The sequence below is a fragment of the Volvox carteri genome, assembly GCF_000143455.1.
Source record: "Volvox carteri f. nagariensis unplaced genomic scaffold VOLCAscaffold_44, whole genome shotgun sequence".
Classification (NCBI taxonomy): Eukaryota; Viridiplantae; Chlorophyta; class Chlorophyceae; order Chlamydomonadales; family Volvocaceae; genus Volvox; species Volvox carteri.
In genome coordinates, this window is record NW_003307587.1 from 615,083 (window position 1) to 636,873 (window position 21,791).

Genomic DNA, 21,791 nt, shown 5'->3' on the forward strand with positions numbered 1-21,791 from the left:
GACAAGTCCTGTGAAGCGCTTTGGATCCTAAGACCAGATTTCCTGGAGGATACACACGCCCATGCACATGGCCCGCAGCGCTGACGCGCCATGACGGGCTCGCCGGGCTCTTGCTTGGGAGGCCTTATGCGGCCCTGGATGTGCCCGTACTTCACCGCCATGTTGCCGTACGCATGATGCCGCCACGTCCTGAGGTCTACCTGTCCTACCTCGGTGTGCAATAATATATTTGTGTACGACTGTACGACAGTATTTCGCATTGCAGCGCGTGTTCATGCATGTAAACATCATGCGTGCTGTTTGTCTGTATGTCGTATGTCTGTTTTTTTGTTGGTTTGCTGTTTGCTCGTGTTGCGGCCGCACCATCGCAGGCAGCGGCAGTCGGTCAGTATAGAATTGCCAGTAGTGATCGGTGCAATGTACGACAGGCAAGTCGGCGAGGAAACGCAAGCCTGGCAACACAGCATGCGCAGTAGTGTATCGCGGTAAACTCTCTCGCCAATAACTAGCAGAGCAACCAGCACAGAACAACAACACGCTCACCGACAAGCGACTCAAAGCCGGCAGCCGACAGACCAATAAGTCATCAAAAACCTCATCCAATCGACCCCGGCAACACAGCAATCCCAAACAGAGGGCCCCCAGCCAGCAGTATCACGCTATCAAGATTTCCTTCATGTTTCCATGCATCCGTCCATCTGCCCAGTCAGTTAGGCAGTCAGTTAGGCAGTCAGTTAGGCAGTCAGTTAGGCAGTCAGTTAGGCAGTCCCTGAATCCTCACTGCTGCCCCATCTGCCCACCTGTCTGGCCCCCCCCCTTCTCGCGACATCTTCCAACGCGACCAACGCGACCAACGCGCGCGACCACAGCATTTAGGCCCTTCAAGCCCTCAGAAGAGCCCTTCAAGAAGTGGAATGTTTAACAATGGCCACCGAGTCTGCTACTGCTACTGCTACTGCTACTGCTGGCTGCCGGGCGAGGTGCAAACGCCGAGCACCTGCGCGGTATTGCCCGGTATTCTCCGCCAACTGCCTCCACCACTACTACCGCCATCAGCAATAGCAGCAGCAACAGCAGCAGTGCAGTGCAACCCAACAACAACGCCCGCACCGCCATGTGTGACCTGAACACCACCCCCACAAGACCAACACCAGCCCTTCGGGCACAGGAACAGGAACAGGAACAGGATCACAAGCTCTACCGGGACACCGAAAAACAAACTTGTAACGAGCTACGCACACACACACACACACTCACCCGTGCCTGCATGCTCGCGCCGTACCGCATCCAACTGCCATCCCCACCCTGCCGCCGCACTGCTAGCGGCGCATTGCTAGCGTGTCAAGGGCTGTGCCACCAGGGGTTGCCCGGCAGCAACCCACGAGTCGGGAGGGGCCCTACGGCTGCTGGTCCAGCCCTGGCCCTGCGCGGCCGTCATCCCGAGGCCCGTACCGGCTGATCCGCCGGGTCCGTAGTGGGCAGGAACCTCCCCTGGGGTTAGCGGAGGTGGTGGGGTTGGTGGCCCGGGGCGGGGTCGGGCAAGGTGAGCCAGGTGGTGGGACCCCAGAAACCTCCAGGGAGGGGCCCAACTCGTAATGATGTACTTGGGATTATGATTGCAGCGCAAAGCATGAAGCGAGCCGCGGGAAAGAGACCCGCGTAATGGTACGGTACATGGGCTGTGAATGTGCCGATGTGCCGAACGCGCGGATGTTTAGCAGGATTGGGCAGTGGGCGTTCAGCAGTCCTCAAGTTTTGGACTCGGCTGCGACAAAGCACGCTGTTGAATGCTTGAGAGGTAACCTGGCTTCTAATGACACGGGCAGACAGGCAGACAGACAGACAGACAGACAGACGGACAGACAGACGGACAGACACTCACAGTTGGCGTCTGTTGGTTGTAGCGACCCCCCCGGTCCATGAGAAGGCTGAAGGCCTCGTGGCCCTCTTCACCCCTGCAGCGAGGCAAGGCAGATTGTTGGGTGACATCAAATAACAACAACATCGACACCAAATGAAACATCGAGCGGGCAGGGAAGGGGAGGGGAGGGTAGAGGAGGTACCGTTTTTCAGATAACGGGGGCCCAGCGACATTGGGTCAGTTGAACAGAACAGCTCACCATCTCCCACGGTAACCCCCCGCCACGGGACCTTTGGAACTTGGGGAAGCTTCCTTTTCACAGCAAGGAAAAGCTTTGAAGACCAAGCGGGCACTAGCGGATTCATGCTGAAGCAAGGGGCGCCGTAAGCTAGCTACTACTAGCCACGAACCCTGTCTATAAAGGCCACAAACAGGCTAGTAGACGAATTGGCATCCCCCCCGATTATTTAGGATCCCCCTTCAGCGGCTGTCCACCTCTCTCTCGCGCGCTCTCTCAAGTCAACCCAAGTATCCATCCAGGACCTGCGATGGGGTCCGCATTTCCCGCCCGGGTAGGTAGATACATAGATAGATACAGAGATAGGTAGGTAGGTAGGTAGGTAGGTAGGTAGGTAGGTAGGTAGGTAGAAGTCATAAGTCCGTAATACGCACCGTTGAAGTGCGAGGAAGACGGGTGTCAGTCCGAAAAAGTCTGGCTGGTTTACCATTGCCTCTTGTTCTGAGGGCGTCCGTCCCTCCAGCAGGAGCCGCAACATATCCGTGCGGCCGGCACGTGCGGCTAGGTGGATAGCCGTCCTGAAGGGTGTACCGACATACGTACAGGGATCACGTTACGGCGACGCAACAGCGCTATCCGTCACGTCAGTTTACAATAATTAATGGGCTGTGCATTTGGCAAAGAGCCGTCTTTGAGTCGGCTGCCCTGACGTGAGGAACCTAGATTAGAGGAACCTGGCAGCGACAGATTGAGTGTCCCATGAGGAGGAGTACGAAAAGTACGTAGCGACATTCTTCTTTCGGATAGATAAGGTCCATGTGCTTGATTAGGAACTGTATCATGATTAAGAAGCATAATCCGGTTGGGGAAGAAGCTTAAATAGAAGCCTCGAAGCTGAAGGATGTCGCCAATGGGGTTCCTGGGTTTATGTCGGAGCTATTACCAAGATGAAGTATTGCCTGAGAAGAAAAGTTTTTACGTGCTGCAGTGTGCCAGCCTGCCAGCCATTAGCTCCCGATGGCTTTAGCTAGTTGCCCTCGCGCGTGCGCGCGCGCGCGCACAAGTTTGACCCCCGGGAAAGACGGGCGCTAGGATAGGATAGTCTCTGCAGTAGGAAGCTTCCGAAAGGGAAGGAAGAATGGCACATCACACTGAGGTCCCTGCGAATATTTCCCCTTCCCTTCGGTAGCCTTCAGCCAGGTTGGCAAGGGTCAGGAGCACTGCCCAACTGCCCAGCAGTGCTCCTCTTGCAATTCCACGAATCCCCCCTTGAATCCCCCGCCCCGCGTCCCCTCGACATCGGAAACACAATAAATACTTTGTCATCAATACATGATGCATGAGCAGATGCCCACGAATCGGCATGTTCTCACATCAAGCGTACGGCAGATCTCGGTTCCATGATGCAGAGATGGAAGCGGCAATCTCTGGTCAAATGTATACAAGTTGGAGAGACCAAAGCCTCCTCCCTTATCACGTCTCTTTCAGTAATAGACAAAGACCCTTTCTAGGGCGGTATAAATGGATTCGAGTACCTAGTCGGGCCACATCGAGGAAGAGCAAGAGCAACCTCCAGAATGTCGCCATGCGACGCATCTTATCCTTGCAGATTTGCATACCTGCCATTGCACTCGGTGGCAAGAGGGTCCACCCCATAGTCAAGCAAGCATTCAGCTGCTTCCACCTGCCCTGCCTCTGCCGCCCAGTGAAGAGCTGTGCGCTGATACTTGTCACGAATCTACATTTAGGGTATTCTACGTAGGCCGTCTGCACCAATCATTGGCTCAGCCATTTACCTGATTCCCAGCGCAGCATCGGGTTGCGACTTACGTTAATGTTGAATTCAATGGCCCGCTCAATAGTTCTTGTTATGTATCCGGCAAGGCCTCTCTCAGCAGCCTCAAAAATAGTTTTTGGAGGGTCAATGGCAGCAACCTTTTGTGCAGCCATGTCCGAGAGCTGGTTATCACAGGAAAACCAAGTGGTAATACGGCGCTAACTTTGTAAGTAAAAAGACGGTAATGAAAGCCAAAATTATCCTAATGCAGGCAACGTGTAAGCGTGCTTCAGGTACGTGAGTCAAGGGTAAAAGTGGTGGTGTTTTGTCCACGAAGAAAATGGGTTGCAGAGGCAATCGCGCTAGGAGCAACGATCCAACATGTTGTCAGCGTTACGGAGTGGCAGCCGTATTGCACTTGATGTACAGTTGAAAAATTGTCACGTTACTGTAAAAGTAGGAAACTATTATCATCGAGGCATTGTGCTATTCACGTGCAACTAAGTAATGGCCTTCCGTCCACGGGTATTCTGAGTTAATGCACCATGTACGAGAAATGCAACCTGTTGTTTGCCTCACAAAGCCAACAAGAACCAAAGTTGCAGTTAGGAACATTATGCGAGAAATCTCCATTGGCAAAGGAAACCTCGTTGCGTGGAAATGAACAAAACCTGAGTTAGAAATTTGATCGCGGCATCATTTGTCACGAAAGCGGGGTTCCATGGCACAGCTGGGCAACACAGATATGCGGTGTTAGCGGCAAACCATTTGAATGCTGAATGACTAAAAGTCATCTCAATGCATCTGAGTAGCTCTTATGCGGCCCCGAAAAACTCGGTTTCAACCCGATTACCCTTTTTGACATGCAGTACAGCTTAAACAATATAGGGTTATACTTTATCTCAAGCGTTAAAGCTTGCCACGAATCTTTGAATCGCACGCCGGAGGCGAAAAGTTCACAGCTCCTCAAAAGGTTTGCCAGAACGCACAGACTTGCACGGAGCTGCGTATGCCTTGCTGTATCGGCCTGCTGCGTTCACACTGGCCACCGGATGTTGCCTGCTGCGAGAAGCGCTAGTCCTCGCGCACTTCTGCGGAGTCAAGATGTAAGGCTGTTCAGGACGCGCTGCTGCCGGCGCTTGTTATTTGGTTTGAGTTGTTCTGCTGGGCTTTGGATTCGCCGCTCCCTAATAAGAAAGAAACCCTAGGCAGCAAACGAAAAGCAGCAACCACTCTCCTCTCGGCTTTTAGGTACACGAACGGCTCGAATGCGCTGATAAATCATGCCTGGCCGGTAAATTCCATTTCCCTTTTCAGGCCCCGAGGAATTACGTGCGCACATGCTGGGCTTGGCTTATCTCACCCCATGTCTCTTATCTCAGCAGGCGATGCGGCACCAATGACATGTACGACACTTGACATTTGCAGTACCTGTGCCAGCTCTGGAAGTTAAGGACTCCACCACCAATCCCGCACCTGAAGTTTTCGGTTGTCCCCCTCGACCCTAAGTTAAATCTTACCTTTATGAGCCCCCCTATGCCTTGATTGGGTTTTGATATAGTGCGGAGTACACGCCCCTCCCTTCCTGCAAAACGATCCCGATGTTGTCGTATGCACCGTACGCACAAGCTCTACTCTTACCTTTTTGCCTGACTGCCGGTTAGCACGTCGGCGTGTTCACCTGTCTGTATGTCCGTGAGCTCCAGCATACACTGTAAGGACACGCTCGTGATGCCAAACCACACCACCACCACTAACACCACCACCACCAGCAGTGGACGCGTCGATAGTTGTTTTTTCGTCAGATGCGCCAACCATACCCCGAACCGATTCTACCGATCCGACTCTAAGACCGAGGACATCGGCGGTTGTTAAGAGGACTGCTCCAAGAAACGTTTACCGCCAATTAAATCCCCACAGTGGTCGCTGTACGACATCCTGTACGACATCCTGTACGACATCCTAACATCCCTAATGGCTGTAAAACCATGAGCCCCTAATGCGTCCCTAGCCTTTCAGAGTCAGCAGTCATCCCCTAGCCATACAGAAGGCTGCTCTGTATAGGTCAGTCGCTTCCGTTACCTCTTCCATTCCGTCATCGCGGCGGCATCCTGGTAAACCGGATGGGGCGGGAAGGGTCTTCCCGTAAGAAGGTCAGCAGGTTCCTGGCGAGGGTTGTGTTTGTCTGGCGGGGGGGGGAAACGGGGGGGGGGGGAGCGGGGGGGAAAGAGAGAGGGGAGTGAACGTTCTGTACGCCCGTATGTACGTAAACCGCTAACTGTATTTACGTAGCCGGACCGAGTACGTAGCATTTTACGTCATTATACGTTTCAGGAATCTACCCGCCTACCAGAATGCAGTCAGGGTGGCGACTTTGTGTCGCATCAACATCACCCTTTGCGGGGGCTGATTAACACCAATCTGTAGTTTGGAACCGTGGCAACCACGTCCGTCCTTCTTCCTTCCTTCATTAATTCATTCGCACAAAGCCTCCCATTCTCACCTTTTGGTTGAACATATCCTCCATGCAGATTCGATATGCATGTTCGGGATAGTTTTGAGCATACTCGTTGTAGAGCTCATGTGTTCGTTCTAAGTCCCTGATCGCGCGGACTTTCTGGCCACCGGTGAGCGACTCAAACATCTCGGGGTTAGCGTCCGCTGAGTGCAATTTCCGGGTAAGCAGCAGTACCTGTGTGTGGCAAGTTGGAGTTTGGTGTGTGTGGTGTGTGTGTGGTGTGTGTGTGTGTGTGGGGGGGTGCGGTGTGTGTGGGGTGTGCGGTGTGTGGTGTGTGTGTGTGTGTGTGTGTGTGTGGTGTGTGTGTGTGTGGTGTGCGTGTGTCGGGGGGGGGGGGTTGGGGGTGTGCGGTTCGACGACGTTCAGGCAACAGATCTGGCACATTGTTTGGCTCCGCGACTTTGCGACTTTGCGGAGCGCGCGCAGGTGGTCATCCTCACTTACCTTTGTGTTAAGGCAGGTCTGACGTGCGAAACTGAGGAATGCGTAAAACTGTTCCGGGCAATGCTGCGATGCGAATGATACTCCACAGATATACCTGTCCCGCGGAGTCTGGGGGTTTGGTTCGTGGCGCGGAACGTAGACATCGTGTCGATGGCAGGCAGCCACCGCTCTGAACCGCACTTACCGTATCTCCTTATAGCCACTTACAACGTCTGTGTAGTAGTGGACCGGGGAGTGAGCACCGGACAAGAGCAGGGCTTGTGCCCGGAAGGTGAGCCGAACATGACATACTCTCACCATCACCGAAATGCCCAAACAGCACCTTGTAGAACACGCGTGTCGCAAGTATGACACGGTCAATTTGAAACTCGTGGAAGAAGGGAAGCCGTCGCTTGCACGCCTGAGCTTCGTACAAGGATTTGACTGTATGGAAGGACGCCTCCCGGTGCTCATTCCAGTCGATGTACGACTGCCCGGGCGACCTTGGTATGTTTTTCATCCTCCTGACAATTGACGGGATAATGAGAAGTTTACATGTGTGAAAAGAGCTTTAGGTTGGGCCCACATGCTGGACTTTCTTTATTGGGGCTGACTAAATGTTTTGGCAAAAGCGTTCTTACTCGTATGCGTGGAATAGATTGTAGTGCGCAGCCCAATTTTCTCCACGGATTAAGAAGTGTGGTATTTGGTTCAGAGCATCCATAAGGGCAGTTGATCCCGAATGAGGAGTTGCGAAAATAAAGACACATTTGTCCGCTGCAAAGCGTGATCCTTCAGGAATTTCTTGGCGTTCATCTGCCTCGCTCACTAGGTCAAGTGGATGAGCACGGTCAAGTAGCGTTGCGTAAAAGAGGAGAACGACTAAAACGTATTGCATAATGCTATAACCAATCCAGTAATAGCACCACCTGATGTGCTTCCATATACAGAGGTTCTGCACGCGTAGAAGGATTAGAAAACAGGCTGAGGAGAGACTTTGGAAGAATGCCGTACGTCATAGCCTTTGGCTTCAGAGCGCGCGGGGCGTGTCGTTATTTATTATGCTGGAGAAACGACCGGACATGATTCAGATTACAGCGACACTGATAGACAATTGTACAAACAGATAAATCCTCCCTCATCCTCAACGGCGAGGGTTTTTTCCTCACGCCGCGACGGGACAAGGGCATTTCAAGGCCTTGGAGACGGCTGGCCGCGCGAGTAGGTTCTTGCATCGCAAACCCTACCTTCAGGAGCGCTGAATTCCTACTTGCGTGTCCAGCAAAGAACTCTCGGCTACGGAGCGAGGCACTGCAGGTCCTTGGATTCGTGCGCCCAGCTACTTCGCATGGCGCACTGTTGTCGGTGGGGCCGATTGCCTCAATCGGCGTAGGTTTGTGGGTCAGGGGAGAGTGGCCTTGGTGGCAGATGGCGCTAATAGGGCTGCCCCATGGTCGGCTAATTTGCCCTTCCGCTCTTTATTCTGTCCCCCGCTCTCGGGCCGACACATCCTGCTTAAAAGTGTCGCCTTAGAAATGGTGCGGGGCAAGGGGGTGTCTACGGTTGCTTGGTGCTGTCCAGGCCCACGGTACGGGGCTCAAGGCCCTCAAGGCCCTGGTGGTGCCTCTTCGGGTCTTTCCTGGCCTTCACAATAATTGGGTGCGGGTAGCACTGCTGGGTCGGATCCGATGTAACCTCATTTTTCATATGGCTTTCCTTGACGCCTGTATTAATGTTCAGGGATTAGTCGGAAATGATAACATATTACGCAAAGCCCTGAGCATGACTGCGAGACCCCTAGGGGTTCTTTTGCCGCTTTGCGGCTCCTTGTAAGGGCGCAATTGCTCAATTTCCTACATGGGACCTCCTCCAGGCCTTTCAACGTAAGCAAGTAAGGAAAAAGAAGGCCTTGAGGTCCGCTGGATTCCGTACGAGACCTTTGGCCTGTACTTGTTGACTCAAACGCGCGTCAAGTCCGCGTCAACAAGGCGCAAAGGGCAGCGGAAGACTCCCTGGCTCGCCGCCTATAAAAAGCCTTAGGTAGCTTAGATTTCGGCAGTTTGGGGCCACAGAAGAGAGCAGCAGCCAAGGCTTCCGCAGTTTGGTCCTTGATGCAGCCCTCAAACCTCAGGTCGAAAACAGTGTAGTAAGGGTCATACGCTGAAGGTTAGAAGATGGCGGGAACGACAACCAAGCTGCCGACTTGCAGGTGCGTTTTTCCAGCGATGCGCGGCGAGGTAAGCGGAATGCCACCTCTCCTTTCCATCTTTGCTAGGCCAGCGGTCCCATTGGTCACTGCCGCCACAAGCATCGTCGCTTGATGACAACCCAGGAATTTTGCGTATAAAATGCGTTACAATATTATTATTGAACAGCAAGGCATCTGCAAAGTCGCATGCTTATGGCTTGGGATGGCCGCAGCGTGCGAAAAAATCCGAAAAGCGCGGCGGTGCGATGCCGCGTCCTTTTCAAACGTCCAATAACTCTGTCGTTCGTGTCCATTAAATACGCGGATCATATTGCTTATATTATTCTCTCGCTAACTTACTACCAGTAGTGCTCTCCGCGCTTCGAACTGAACGGCGACTTGCACGACTGTTCGTGTTGGCAATATTTGCTCATGCACGCTGCGTGGAATGAGTATGCCCTTGCGCGGGCTGGGAATCTAGTTGCGCCCGTCTCTCCTGTCCGTGCCCCAATGCATGTGGATCAACTTCGTGAGCAGGCAAGGCTCTGTGGTGCCGTACACCATCATCGAGGGCCCGGACGCCTGGACCGCTTCCGACTTCCCCTCCCTGGAGAACCACATGCTGCACCTGGACGCCACCCACGTGGCGGAGTTGGATGGGGCCGTGGAGGCGGTGCTTGCGAGCGGCAAACGACTGCAGGTGCGTGTCGCTCTGTCTGTCTGTGCTTTACATATCGATCCGGGCCTGACGCTGGCCAGGGGCACCTAACCGTACGCTAACGGGAACGACCGCGGAAGCATGCCATCGTTGGAGGGGCGATATCTATCGGTCAGAGTCCTACCGTCCTCCCATTTCGACGCAAGGCGCCGTCACCCGTTCGAATCCTCTGGCCAGCTACATACACACCAGCTCAGATGCCAAGCTACCTCCGTTCCACCGAGCGCAAGCTCTGCAGCTTCGCGATCTACCCATGCACTCACACCGGTGCCAATCGGCACCCTATCCTTGCGAATCCTGCCGCCGCCCAGTTTCGTTAGCCAACCACCATCTGGTATACAGCCCAGTCCAGGCTCTATGCGGAATTATTCCTCCGACCCTGCTCCGCGGCGAAGTGTATAAAAATCACCATAATGTGCCCCTCTTTCATCCACCCAGCGCACTGGAGGAACCTCCTCCAGTCTTTTCAACACTCCAATCAAGTGTCTCCGGTCTTCAACACCCCGATCTGATTCACCCGGGAGATCAGGGGGGGGGATTCGAACCCACCTCCTCCGAATAAACTTGACACCGGGATCCAAACTCCGGAGCAGCGTTCGATTCCCCAACAAACCAGCTTCCCACTATGTAGGAGGCCCGCCCAGGAGTTGATCCCTGAACCTTGAAACAGATAATTACAGTAGTGTCTCTAAACCAGACCAGAGAGGCATTTGTGAAATTCCAATGATAACATTTCATTATTCTCTCCTGAGCTTTGATGCGCGTTGATGCGTTGCCTGGTTAGGATATCGCTCTGTCGGACTTCGCTCTGCCCACACTGTCCGGTCCGCTGTTCGAGGCCGGTCGGGAGGCGCAGTTCGGCCGCGGCTGGGCGCTGCTTCGCGGCGTGCCTGTCTGGCGTTACAGCCGGCAGCAGCAGCTGGCCGCGTACTGGCTGCTGGGGCTGCACTGGGGCCGAGCAGTGCCGCAGAACGCCGGGGGGCACCTAGTGGGGCACATCAAGGACGTCGGACACGACCCGGGCGACCCCATAACCCGGCTGTACAGGTCCAATGCGGCCCAACCCTGGCACAACGACGGGCCTGCCGATCTGGTTGGTAAGGGAGCGAGCGAGCGAGCGAATGAGTGAGTGAGTGAGCGGTCCAGGCAGACAGACAGACAGACGGACAGGTTGGACGGCGTCAGTTGCTTTGCGACCTTTGCTTTGCTTTTAAATGCTTAATAAAGGATAACATGCTGCAGGATGACATCCTGAGTGGTGCATTCACACTAATATTATTTTATGGATTTCGCCGCGGGTCAGGGGCACGCCAAGTCCCAACCAACTAACTGACAACCGCTGCCAACTGCGCATTGCCAACCGCTCGCAGCGCTGCTGTGCCTGTCTAATGCTGAGGAGGGCGGCGACAGCGGCTGGTCATCTTCCATTTCCGTACACAACGAGATACTGCGTCGGGTACCTCACCTGATGCCTGTGCTGACGGGTCCTTGGTTCTTCGATCGGAAGGCTGAGATACCTGAGGGTGAGGAAAGGGAATGACTGACTGACATACCGACTTGTTGTTCGGAAGCCCCCCGATGGGTTCTATTGGAAAGGGAGCTCCAGGGCGTCTTCCATTTCCAAACACAACACACACACTCTTCACACACACCCACGCACTCTCTCTCTCACACACACACACACACACACACTTCTCGTGAATGTGTGTATTCCTCTCTGGCCCCTCCTCCCCCCGTGTATTTGGCTGACAGACAAGTCAACAAATGGTCTTTTTGGAAACCAAAGGCCCCTTGCGTGACCCCCCCGTGCTGTGTGCTGTGTCCTGTCTCCTGTGCGCATTTCTCTCACCCCGTATTTCTTGCTTGCTTTGTTGCGAATTTTTGCCTCTCGTGTGCATATGCATATGTATGACGCCAGTGGCCTCTTTTTACTGCAGGCCACCCCTACCCCTACCCCTACCCCGCGCTCCGCCCTACCGTTGAAACCAGGCAAGAAGCCCTTTTTCGAGATCCCGGTGTTCAACTACCACAAGGGCTACCTGTCCGTCAACTACTCGGACAACTATTACCTCCTCAGCCAGCGCCACCCTGAGGTACCCAAGCTGCAGCCCGAGCACTACGAAGCCATGCGCCTGTTCAACGAGCTCGCCTCCGGTCCCGAGCTCAGCTTGCGCATGGTACTGAGGCCCGGAGACGTGCAGCTGCTGTCCAACCACACGTGCCTACATTACCGTGGAGCCTTCCGGGACAGCCCCACCCACACGCGGCACCTGCTGCGCCTGTGGCTGGCGCCGCCCGATGACCGCCCGCTGCCTGAGTGCTATGCGGAGATTATGGCCGGCAGCGTGGTGCCGGGGAAGCGCGGAGGGATTATCATCCAGGGGGCTAGTCCGCACATCCCGGAGGCGGCTGAGGGGGAGGGGGAGGGGGAGTAGAAGTGAGGAGGGGGGACCTGTGGAGGGCGGTGTGTAGGGCGAGGGGGAGTGTTTAGGAGGGCGAGGCGCGGATTGCGAGGCGGAGGGCGAGGCGGAAGGCAGCATGATCATCACGTTCCAACAGGACAGCTGGTGTGCTAAGAGGCTCGGTGGCAGTGTGCTTCTGGAGGGCTCCAGGATCTGTTCCGTCATCATCAAGGAGCTCTTGGACAACTTAGGGGTTTTTGCTACTTTTACAACCTACCAAAAAATTAGGTTGGATGGGATGCACGCCCATATGATGAATGATGATGGACACTGCCATATCGGCTATACCTGAGAGCCTCATCAAGATGTCTGGAGTTGGCGGTGTCGTTGATTCGGCAGGTTGGTCCACTGGCTGGTGGTGGTGGTGGTGGTGGTGGTGGTGGTGGTGGTGGTGATGTTGGGTGTTGGACCGGAAAATAGAAGGTCACATACTTTATGGTTGGGGCAAAAGTCGTCACAGATTACAAGGACGAGGGTTCCCCTAAAAGTCAGGTTGGTGTGGTGGCAAGGACTGCCGGGTTAATGGCCACGGGTGGGATGCTATATCCAACTGCTTTCACACAACTACACATACATATAATACGTACATATATATACACATACATACATACATAGCATCCCCATCGCGAACGTAGCAGAGGCGCGCCTGCATGTATGTATCTAAGTATGCATGCATGGCTACAGCGTGCTTGCATTTGATGGAGGAAGCGGCCAGCAGGCAGGCAGGCAGGTAAGTAGGCAGGTAGGTAGGCAGGTAGGTAGGTAGGGCAATCGAAATTGCTTGATGAAAGAGTAGGGGATGGCGATCTCGATGGTGGTCGCACGGTGGTGGTCCAACATGCGTGGCGGCGGCAACAATCGGCAAGTGGAACATGAAGCGAAGTTTTATACCGTATCGATTGGCAGTTAGTTAGTTGAGTTGAGTTTAATAATATGGACGATCTACGTGGATATTTTGAAGTGAGGAACGAGAGCCAGGAACGGGAAAAGGATAGGCTAATTAGGACGCAAGAGTCGCTTGTGTATTATGTCGTTATTGGCTGTTAGTCTGTCAGTTGGACAAGGTAATAATGTGCGTTAGGAGGCCTACTCAAGATCGTTGATCTGGTTTCTGGTGATGTCGTTGCTTTCATTGTTCCGTTTTTTTTCAAGCTTCCTTCGCCAGGAACCTTCCTTTCTCGACCCATCGACTACCCCTATAGAAGAGCCGCTCTTCGCCGAGCTTTACGAAAATGGATATCACGAATTTGTCACGATTCGCCCCGGAGATCCAAACACCCAACTTGTCGGGGACAAGTTTCGGATCAGCTACACAGGTTTCCTCGTTATGCCCTCCTGACATCATGTCTGACAGCCCCATAGCAAAACGCACGCGCGTAAGAAAAGGCCCTGCTAGTAACCACCTTGGCGCGGGGGTAACGCTTGGGTGCTTCTGTCTTTCGCCGTTCACGAACGGCTCTCCAGGTCCCTCCTTGCCGCCACTAACATAATATACACCACCATTACCACGACCATACCCACCCAGGCGGGTCACATACCCACCCAGGCGGGTCATAAGCCTCAAGCCACAAGACCTCGACTTTCTATTGACTTTCTAACTGCCTTACAATCTGGCAAGCGGACACGTTCGTTTTTAGAGCAGCGATTTACCACTATAAGAACATAGACATTTGGACAGCATTGGGCCCTGCCAAGAAACGATACACGTCTAGTAGTCAGCGCTACGGTCCTACGATGACCTCTACGAGCGGTGCGTCCCGCCGAGGCCCCATAGCTCCGCTAAAAAACCGGGAAGGCCGCCACTGCCGCCGGCCCCATGCTCGCCGCCCTCCCCCTCCTCCTCCTCCTCATCATCATCATCATCATAATCGTCCTCCTCTCGATCACCGGGCGCCTCCGCCCCACGTGGTGTCGATGACAGGAGGTCCAGTCCCGCGTCATCATCGTCATCCATCCATCGTGGAGTGTAAATCTGACCATGGAAGGGCGAGGAGGAGCGTGTATGTATGTATGTATGTATATATGTATGTATGGACCAACAGAAGGGGTAAGGATGTGCCTACTCCTGACCTCGGGGGGCAGTACGGGGGCCAATACGGCCGGACAGCTAGCAGCAAATAAACAATAACATGCAACATTATGCAACTTCCCCGGCAAGGAGGAAGGAAGCCGCAACGTTACCCAATGTTACCGCTCAGATCACTCGCCCAACCACCATTGTCACCAACCTGCATTGTCCAACACCATATCACCGCACTGCCGCTGGATTCTGTACCCCCGGCGCCGCCGCCGCCGCCGCCGCCGCCGCCAACCTCACAGACCCCGCCGCTAGCGGTGACGTCAGTGTTACAGCCATCCCCATCCGCCACATCGTCTTTATTCCCGTCGCCGTCGCCGTCGGCGGCGGAATCCGTGCCTTGGCCGCCCCGGTGGCGACGACGAGGCTCCTCAGCGCTGCCGTACAGGCCCAGCTCCGGCAATATCGTCGGCAGCTGGCCGCCCCCAGAAAATACCACCGTACGGCAGCTGTAGTTCCGCCAGGCCTGTAGCCGCGAGTACAGGGTGTCGTACGTGGTCGCCTCTTTGCGGAGTTCTCGAACGAGAGACCGGAGCTGATGCGGGGCTCGGGGGTCGAGGGGGGGTCCGGAGCAACGTGGGGGGATGGCAAGTGGGGAAAAAAAGAGCTTGAAAAAATACGTGAAACGCGGGCTTATGGTCAACGGGGGAGAAAGAGGAGGATTCCAAAGAGGCGGAAAAGGAGGAGAATATGTGATATTTATCTATATGTACATAGATAGATAGATAGATAGATAGATAGATAGATAGATAGATATAGACGGTTAGGAAGCCCCCCGCCTAGCCACGCCGTGCCTTCTAGGGCCGCGGCCTTCCCCCCATGACTCAACCCACCACGCCCCCACACACCTCGCCGCCGGGTCCAGCGCCCCCAACCCCCGTCCGTCCCGCACCTTGTCCCGGGCCGTGTTGACAAGCCGCTGGTCGTGAGCCAGCGACTGCTCTAAATGGTGTGCGCCTGCGTCCCAGTGCTGTGAGGATGGAGCGAGGGAGCAAGGGGGGGAAGAAGGGCCTCAAGGTCAAACATAAGGTTAAGACAGTACATACATACATACATACATACACACACGGCTTCATTTCCCCACACGATTAGGACACTCTTGTGCACGTGGGAACCCTTCATCAGTGCCTTAGCTTCAGCAGATCCGCACGCGAGACGGCCCCCCTGGAGCCCTCGCTGCGTTTCCCCTCGCTTCTTCATTTCCACTCGGGGGCCCCCCGGCCACACCTCGCCACCCGCAAAACACACCCGCAAAACACACACACGCGCACGCGCGAGCGCACCTCTAACTCCCGTCGCCAGCGGTCTAACTGCCATCTTAAGTACAGCGCCCGACACGGTGCCAGAGCCGCTGCCAGAGGCCCTCCTCCTCCTCCTCCGCTGCCGCCGCCCGCCAGGCTCGCCGTCACCTCCGCCTCCAACTGCCGCCGCCGCTCCGCCAGTCGTCTACGACACTCTCTGGAGCCTGCCGTACTGCACTCCAGCTGGCGCTCCACTGCGGCTGTGTGACGCGAGTAGTAGTCGATTGACTCCTGTGGGAGGGGGGGGGGAGAAAGGTAAACAAAAACACAATTCCATGTGCGAGCGGGCCCCCGAGCGACTGTGGCCTCAGGTGTCGTGCGCCAGTGAAGGGATGAAAAAAGGGCGGCTAGGATTCAGGAGGGAATGAAGGGGAACAGCCCCATAGAAAAGAGCTCATAAGAGGTACGGCAGGGACGAGGGTGGTGCACAGAGAGAAAGAGAGGAAAGTGAGAGAAAGAGAGAGAGAAATAAGTGTGTGTGTGGGGGGGAGAAGAAGACGCACAATACGTGCCAGTGTGTCGTACAGCCGATCTGGGTCAAAAGCTTCAGGAGCAATAGGGCCCCAAAAACACATACCTGCAGGTGCCGTACAGCCTCCGCCGCCAGCTCTGTACGTTGTTGGTAATACCGAACCAGGCTGGTGCGCCTGAAGGGCGGGCAACCAGGGGGGTGTAGAGGAGGGGGGATAAAGCCCCAGAGCCGTGAGGAGGAGGAGGAAGGGGGGGGGGAAGCAAGGTCAGGAAGAGAGGATTGGAAGGCGGGCGAGGGGGCAGCATTGGGTAAACATGGGCCAATGTTTCATCCATTGCGGCAAGAGGGGGAAGAGGCAAGAGGGGGAAGGGATGGGTTGGAAACTGAAAGAGCGTGGGTCTGAGATCATTTGGACGAGAAATGCGGTTCATCTAGTATAACCCTGGACTGTGGATGTGACCCAGATGGCGCAGATTGAAGGGACGGTATGGAGGAGGCCAAGGCACTGACGAGGGCGGCGGTTTTAAGCCTCATTTGGCCCGAAGCTGCTTACATAGTGGTGAAAGCCGGACATTCGCATGGAAGAAACGAGGGTGGGATGAAGGCTCAGATCAAAAGCGTCCCGAACAGCGCCCCTTCCGCACCGTGTCCGCTCGTCAAAGCGTTCCATCATGTAAGCGCTCGCAGCCACATGAGCGATGGCGACCAGGAAAGCTCCCGCCAAAATGGCACCCTCCCAAGCAAGCATCAGAGAGACAGCTCGGGGCAGCTCTGCGACAAGGCAGTCCCATGACGAAAGTTGATTCAATTCATCGCAGCAAGAGCAAGATGTATTGCAGGGGAATGCCATGAGCAAAAGAAAATGGACGAATTTCACGCGAGGTCATAACGATGTAGGAAGGTGCCGCAAAGAGCAAAAGGAAGATGCACCTAGGAGATTATACCGGTGAGCTTAATCCTTACCAGCAGCGACAGAATACCCCAAGATGAACGACAAGCCTGTCTCGCGTGCATTGGTTTGCGCTTAGTCAAGTTGGACTAGGGAAGTACCTGTTGCTCGTTTCCTCCGGCGTCTATATTTATCAACAATTTCCATGGCCTGTTGCTTCACATGCTGAACGACCAATGAGCCAGGATACCGTGAGCCCTCATCCATCTCGTGATGTGGTGATCGCACTGTAACTAGAGCATTAGATAGCTCCGCTATCCAGTTTACACACACAACTTAATGATAATGCAGGCACTTGCGCCTCCAGTTCCACGCATGCTTTCGCCGGATAGATTTTGAGCTTCTTTTGGAATTCCTGAGGCAAAACATTAATTAGGACTTAGAGCCAAACCACTAGAGAATAATCCTTGCCATACGCAAGCCATCCTTTCGGCCGATACCGAAATCGTACTACTTGCAGCCAAAACCAGAAGTACAACCCAAGAAAAGGCAGACAGCAGGCCGATTACAATGCAGAAATTTGTCTAACGCACTTGACAATCTATCATACTCTATGCAGGGAAAATTTGGGTGAACAGAGTATATTGCAGTAAGTTAGTCGGCTGGGTTTGGCCATGGAAGTTTGGCCAGGAGTAGCTGTGCAGCTGCGCTGAACGGCTGACTTTGCATGCACGAAGCTTTAACTTGCTGGAGGAAGGAACATTTAGTTGCCAAAACTGGCCGAAGGTATGTATCGTCTTACTGATTTAGGGAGCAAGTCCACAAAGCCGTGAAAGAGGAATTTCGCGCTATGTGTAGGGCGCGCTTTCCCCCATCGCCCTATATATAAGGCGCACTTCCCCCATGCTTTTCTTCCTCGCCTCACCACTCCTGCCTCACCAGGCCCTACGCACGTGACACCTTCAGGTGTTTCCCTCCTCCCAATGACATGGCATTCCGTTACGACGATCACTAAAACATGGCTTTACCTGACAAACGGCGAGCTTTGTTTTGTGCTCAGCAGGCTTCGCGAGCAGCAAACGCAGAAGTTGCAAAGCGGCGACGTTGCAATTTGACCAGCAGTAAACTCCTCATATCAACAACGATATTGACCCTCTTGCCTCTCAGCATCTGTTTTACTTTATAAATCGATGGGCTTTAGCGTTCAGGTTCCTGGGCTTTTCCAGCCCTTTACAGCGTAGTCACTGCATAGGTTCATCGGTAAACGTTCACTGTGCCACACAGCTATGTCGTCTACGTGGAATTTGGTGCGCATGGTTGGTGCACAAGGCCTTACTGAGGCGCAACACTTTCATTGTACGAATCTGTTTCGTACTATCGTGGTACGGGGCATATTAGGGCTTACGCCGAGGCATCCCCTGCCGGCATCGTGTCAGTCGGGGGCGACTGCCATAACGCGTATATCGCAACTTATCGACCGCCTACCCCCGCAATGGACCATAGCGGCGATAGTGGCTATTAATGACAGAAACCTTGAAATACCGCCTCCGCAAGAGGCCTGGAAAAGAATTGTCAAAAGCTTGGGATGGAGATTTGGTCAAGTGTTACTGCATTTCTCTCAAGTAACGGTTAAGTTTGCGACGACTTTATTAATGGCACCTTCTTTACGAACGCTTGATATAAAACATGAAGATTTTATTTTGGATGCTGTTGATATCGTCTTATCGCCGGAGAACTTGGCCAATACTTTGTTGGACTTCCGTCGTACTTTGTCGCGCATGTGGAGACTTCGGTGGGATAACGAGCATAAAGAAGCCCTTTGGAGGCTGGCTCTTGATGGTTTCCCTGCCTTTCCTATGCATAGGGCGCAACGTCAAAGAGGTATACAGGCTGCTATGTGCCCCTGTGGTGTACGCATGCTTTGTGGGGATCGTCGGCATCATTTCTGGGATTGTACTGTCGCGTTGGCTCTTCGTGAAGCTCTGCAAAACGAACTTCAGTTCCCTGACCTTTTCAACCGGGCTAACCTGTGGTTGGGCATTCCACCAACCTGGATTTGTGCGTGTGTATGGGAGGTTGTATGCCTTGCGGCCATCAGCTCACTCAATCTCGGTCGCCGTTTGTTGTTTAGGGAAGGTCTCCAGACCAACATGCCTATATCAACGCCATCGCTTAACCGCATTACTTACGAGGTTATCTCTGACTTTTGGGCCCGTTTAACTGCTTTTGCGGCACGGGACTACTTGCCAAAACATTGGGATCATGTACCTCACAATCACCCTTTCTTATATGTCAATGACGCAGACATGGTTGTTTGCCGTTTACCGATATACAATAACGAAGTATGAGGGCGCACGTCGGAGCCTCAATTTTCTGTTTAAGCGTACTAACTGAGGCCGTGTGTCCAGTGAAGTTAGTACGGCCTGGCCGAGTTCTTTTTGAATAAGGCCCACAGTGTTGTGCGGGAGGCGCTCCTATGGGCGCTGCACTCGACCCGTTCGGGGTCCACTGTAACAATCGCATCTTCACTGAACGAAGAGCCCGCGCTTGTTACGTGATTCCCACCACTGGCCCGGCGGGATGCTAGAAGACCGAATAAATGCTTCCGAGCGATTTGCCGTTCTGATACTATTGCTACGTCCATGGCATAGTGGGGGCATGTGTTCTTTGTGGCCAGGCGTCTCTGGCAGATACAGGCATTCCACTCAATGTATGATGGACCTTTAATATGATGATACGTTAAGGCTTTCAAACTCACTATTCCCACCGAGACGTGGTTTCGGAGGGTAAAAATCTTGGTAAGCCCCGTCGCACTCCGTTGCGTCTCAAATTTTGCGGCCTGGGTGTCCTGACACCTTTCCTAACGTTTCTCTTTTTCACAGTTGCCGCCTTACGTGCCTTGGATCTGTAACTGTCTTGGGCACCGTAGTGTGTACTATTGCATAGTCGCGATGCTCCTTGCAACAAATCGACAGACCACTATCCATCTTAGCTTTGGGCGCGCACGAGTAGTGAGCAGGGCGCCTCGTGTGCGTTTGCATGCCGTGTCGAGTAACGGACAACCAGCTGATCAGGTGCGCGAATACCGGAAAGCTTGCATGCATTCCGTCTGATCAAAAGCAGGCATTACGATGTCAACGCGATGTTAAGCTGCGCTGATGTTAACTAGGGTGTACTCAAATCTAAACGTAACCTTTCCTTTTTCTATCTCTTATACTTCTAAAAATGCTGCTAAGCATACTTATCTGTATCCACTATCTTCGCTGGTCTTGGTACAGTAAGCATCGTACCCCGTTGCGAGAAACTAAACTATCGGAGCAAACTAGCGAAACACCGTTCCTTCTCTTTATTACGGGTGAATGATTACATGCGTTTGTCTTTCCTATCGTTCCGATCCCTGCATTTCCCCTGCCGCCTTTCAGGTCCCAATAGGCTGCTCCCGATACTCTGTAGCCTTGAGAAAGCCGCTCGGAATCGTACTGGAGCAGGACGTCAAGAGCGGAAACATATTCGTGGTGCGTCGGGTGCCGCGTAGGAGCAGCAGCGGAGGCCAATCGCTCGGGGTTTTCTGGCTGGAAGTTGAAGAAACGATGGGGGGAAGGAACGAAATGTTCGCGCAGGAAAGGAACTTTCCATGGGACGATGATCTTTATCCGGATATGCTGTGCGTACGAACCTACCACGCTGCGCTGTACTGCAGGTGGAAGTGAAGGCAGAAGGAAGCGCAGCGCGAGATGGCCGAGTGAAAGTGGTGAGTGAGTGGCTAGCGTCTGTAAGTCACGTCGAGGGATAAACGGTTTGTGGGCATGCAAGTCGCCTCCTCACCAAGCCGCCTCACTTAGAAATGCGTACATGCGTCTAGTGTGGCGTTTGTGTGCGTGTTTCGCGCGACGTGTTCTTCACGTCATGGCATGGGCAAGGCGGGGAGGCGTGGGGGTGTGTGGTAATTGGCGCGATCGTCACGCATCTACGGCTGTCATGTAGTACGGCCGTACGGCGTAATGTCAACTTGTACGATTCATGACGTGCAGGGTGATCAGCTCATAGCGACCAGCGGCGTCATTTACACCACGGAGAGCGACTACGGGGGAGCCACAGTCAAGGGAGGGCAGCAGGTGGTTCGACTACTAGTGCAGGGGGAGGTGAGGACTTCAGTTAATCATTTGTTTAGTGTTGGGTGTTCGCATATCCGTTTATGTTATTTGTGATCGTCCGCCGAGCATCGTGGTAATGGCGGTGCTGCAGCATGCATGGCATGGCATGTCATGGGCCATATGGCTCACACCTCTTTTCACATGATCAATAATTCGGCACTGCCATCCACCACATACATACGTACATAATACATACGTATGTAGGTTATACATACACGATAGTGTATACATACACTATAGCTAGGTTAGGCACTACTGGTAAGGCACGACCATTGCCCCCGGGAGATCCCGAAATCGAGACCTGCCAGGTCGAAAATCCTTCCGATGGTGGAAGGCATTGCGCCCCTAGTTGATGGACGGTGGTGACCTGGGATAAAGTTAACCTGCGAGCCGACCAGGAATGGAATTGGGCCGCCGTCGATCCGGCAGTTTCCGTTGGATGCTGGTGGTGGGTGCATAACCTGAGCGATCCACTGAGAAGTTCACTAGGGTGACTGGATGGGGGTGCCCCGAAATACCGGGGAAGGCAGGGTTTCGCAGGGTAGCTGCCACGGGTGAAGGTATACCCCCCTGTTCCATACATGCATACATACATATGCACATATATACGTACATACACACATACATATGTACATAAATACGTACACAAATTAACCTTTTTACCCGCCTTCTTCCTTTACCATCCTTCATCTTTTCCTCCTTCTCTGCCTCCT

General features: G+C 53.8%; 4 protein-coding genes across 4 annotated transcripts; 1 reads left to right on the forward strand and 3 right to left on the reverse strand.

Moving 5' to 3' along the window:
• Positions 1–361: 361 nt before the first annotated feature.
• VOLCADRAFT_106469 (uncharacterized protein) lies at positions 362–4,210 on the reverse strand. Its single transcript, XM_002954632.1, has 7 exons — positions 3,930–4,210; positions 3,719–3,837; positions 2,534–2,677; positions 1,883–1,955; positions 1,453–1,491; positions 1,111–1,156; positions 362–698 (listed from the first exon to the last, which is right to left on the reverse strand). The coding sequence occupies exons 1-7, from the start codon at positions 4,047–4,049 to the stop codon at positions 655–657; spliced, it is 585 nt and encodes a 194-aa protein (XP_002954678.1). The 5' UTR covers positions 4,050–4,210; the 3' UTR covers positions 362–654.
• Positions 4,211–5,971: 1,761 nt separating this feature from the next.
• VOLCADRAFT_95486 (uncharacterized protein) lies at positions 5,972–7,337 on the reverse strand (the record flags this gene model as incomplete). The annotated part of the gene is made up of 5 exons (XM_002954633.1): positions 5,972–6,061; positions 6,380–6,568; positions 6,839–6,932; positions 7,023–7,050; positions 7,136–7,337. 5 exons carry the CDS (start codon positions 7,335–7,337, stop codon positions 5,972–5,974), a joined length of 603 nt encoding a protein of 200 aa, XP_002954679.1.
• A 1,654-nt stretch (positions 7,338–8,991) lies between these two features.
• VOLCADRAFT_95487 (uncharacterized protein) lies at positions 8,992–12,158 on the forward strand (the record flags this gene model as incomplete). The annotated part of the gene is made up of 5 exons (XM_002954568.1): positions 8,992–9,026; positions 9,543–9,705; positions 10,508–10,820; positions 11,094–11,246; positions 11,713–12,158. The coding sequence occupies 5 exons, from the start codon at positions 8,992–8,994 to the stop codon at positions 12,156–12,158; spliced, it is 1,110 nt and encodes a 369-aa protein (XP_002954614.1).
• Positions 12,159–13,397: 1,239 nt separating this feature from the next.
• On the reverse strand, positions 13,398–16,783 carry VOLCADRAFT_106470 (uncharacterized protein; the record flags this gene model as incomplete). The annotated part of the gene is made up of 6 exons (XM_002954634.1): positions 13,398–14,157; positions 14,414–14,797; positions 15,155–15,232; positions 15,546–15,794; positions 16,141–16,210; positions 16,680–16,783. 6 exons carry the CDS (start codon positions 16,781–16,783, stop codon positions 13,927–13,929), a joined length of 1,116 nt encoding a protein of 371 aa, XP_002954680.1. The 3' UTR covers positions 13,398–13,926.
• Between the last annotated feature and the right edge of the window lie 5,008 nt (positions 16,784–21,791).

Bases quoted from the DNA above. Each gene is read 5' to 3' on its own strand.
- VOLCADRAFT_106469 (XM_002954632.1), bottom strand. From the start codon at position 4,049: ATGGCTGCACAAAAGGTTGCTGCCATTGACCCTCCAAAAACTATTTTT. The intron at 1,492-1,882 runs GTGAGTGTCTGT...CGCTAACCCCAG, and splicing joins ACAACCAACAGACGCCAACT to GGGAGGTTCCTGCCCACTAC. The intron at 699-1,110 runs GTGCGGGCGTTG...CTGACTGGGCAG, and splicing joins TGTTCAGGTCACACATGGCG to ATGGACGGATGCATGGAAAC.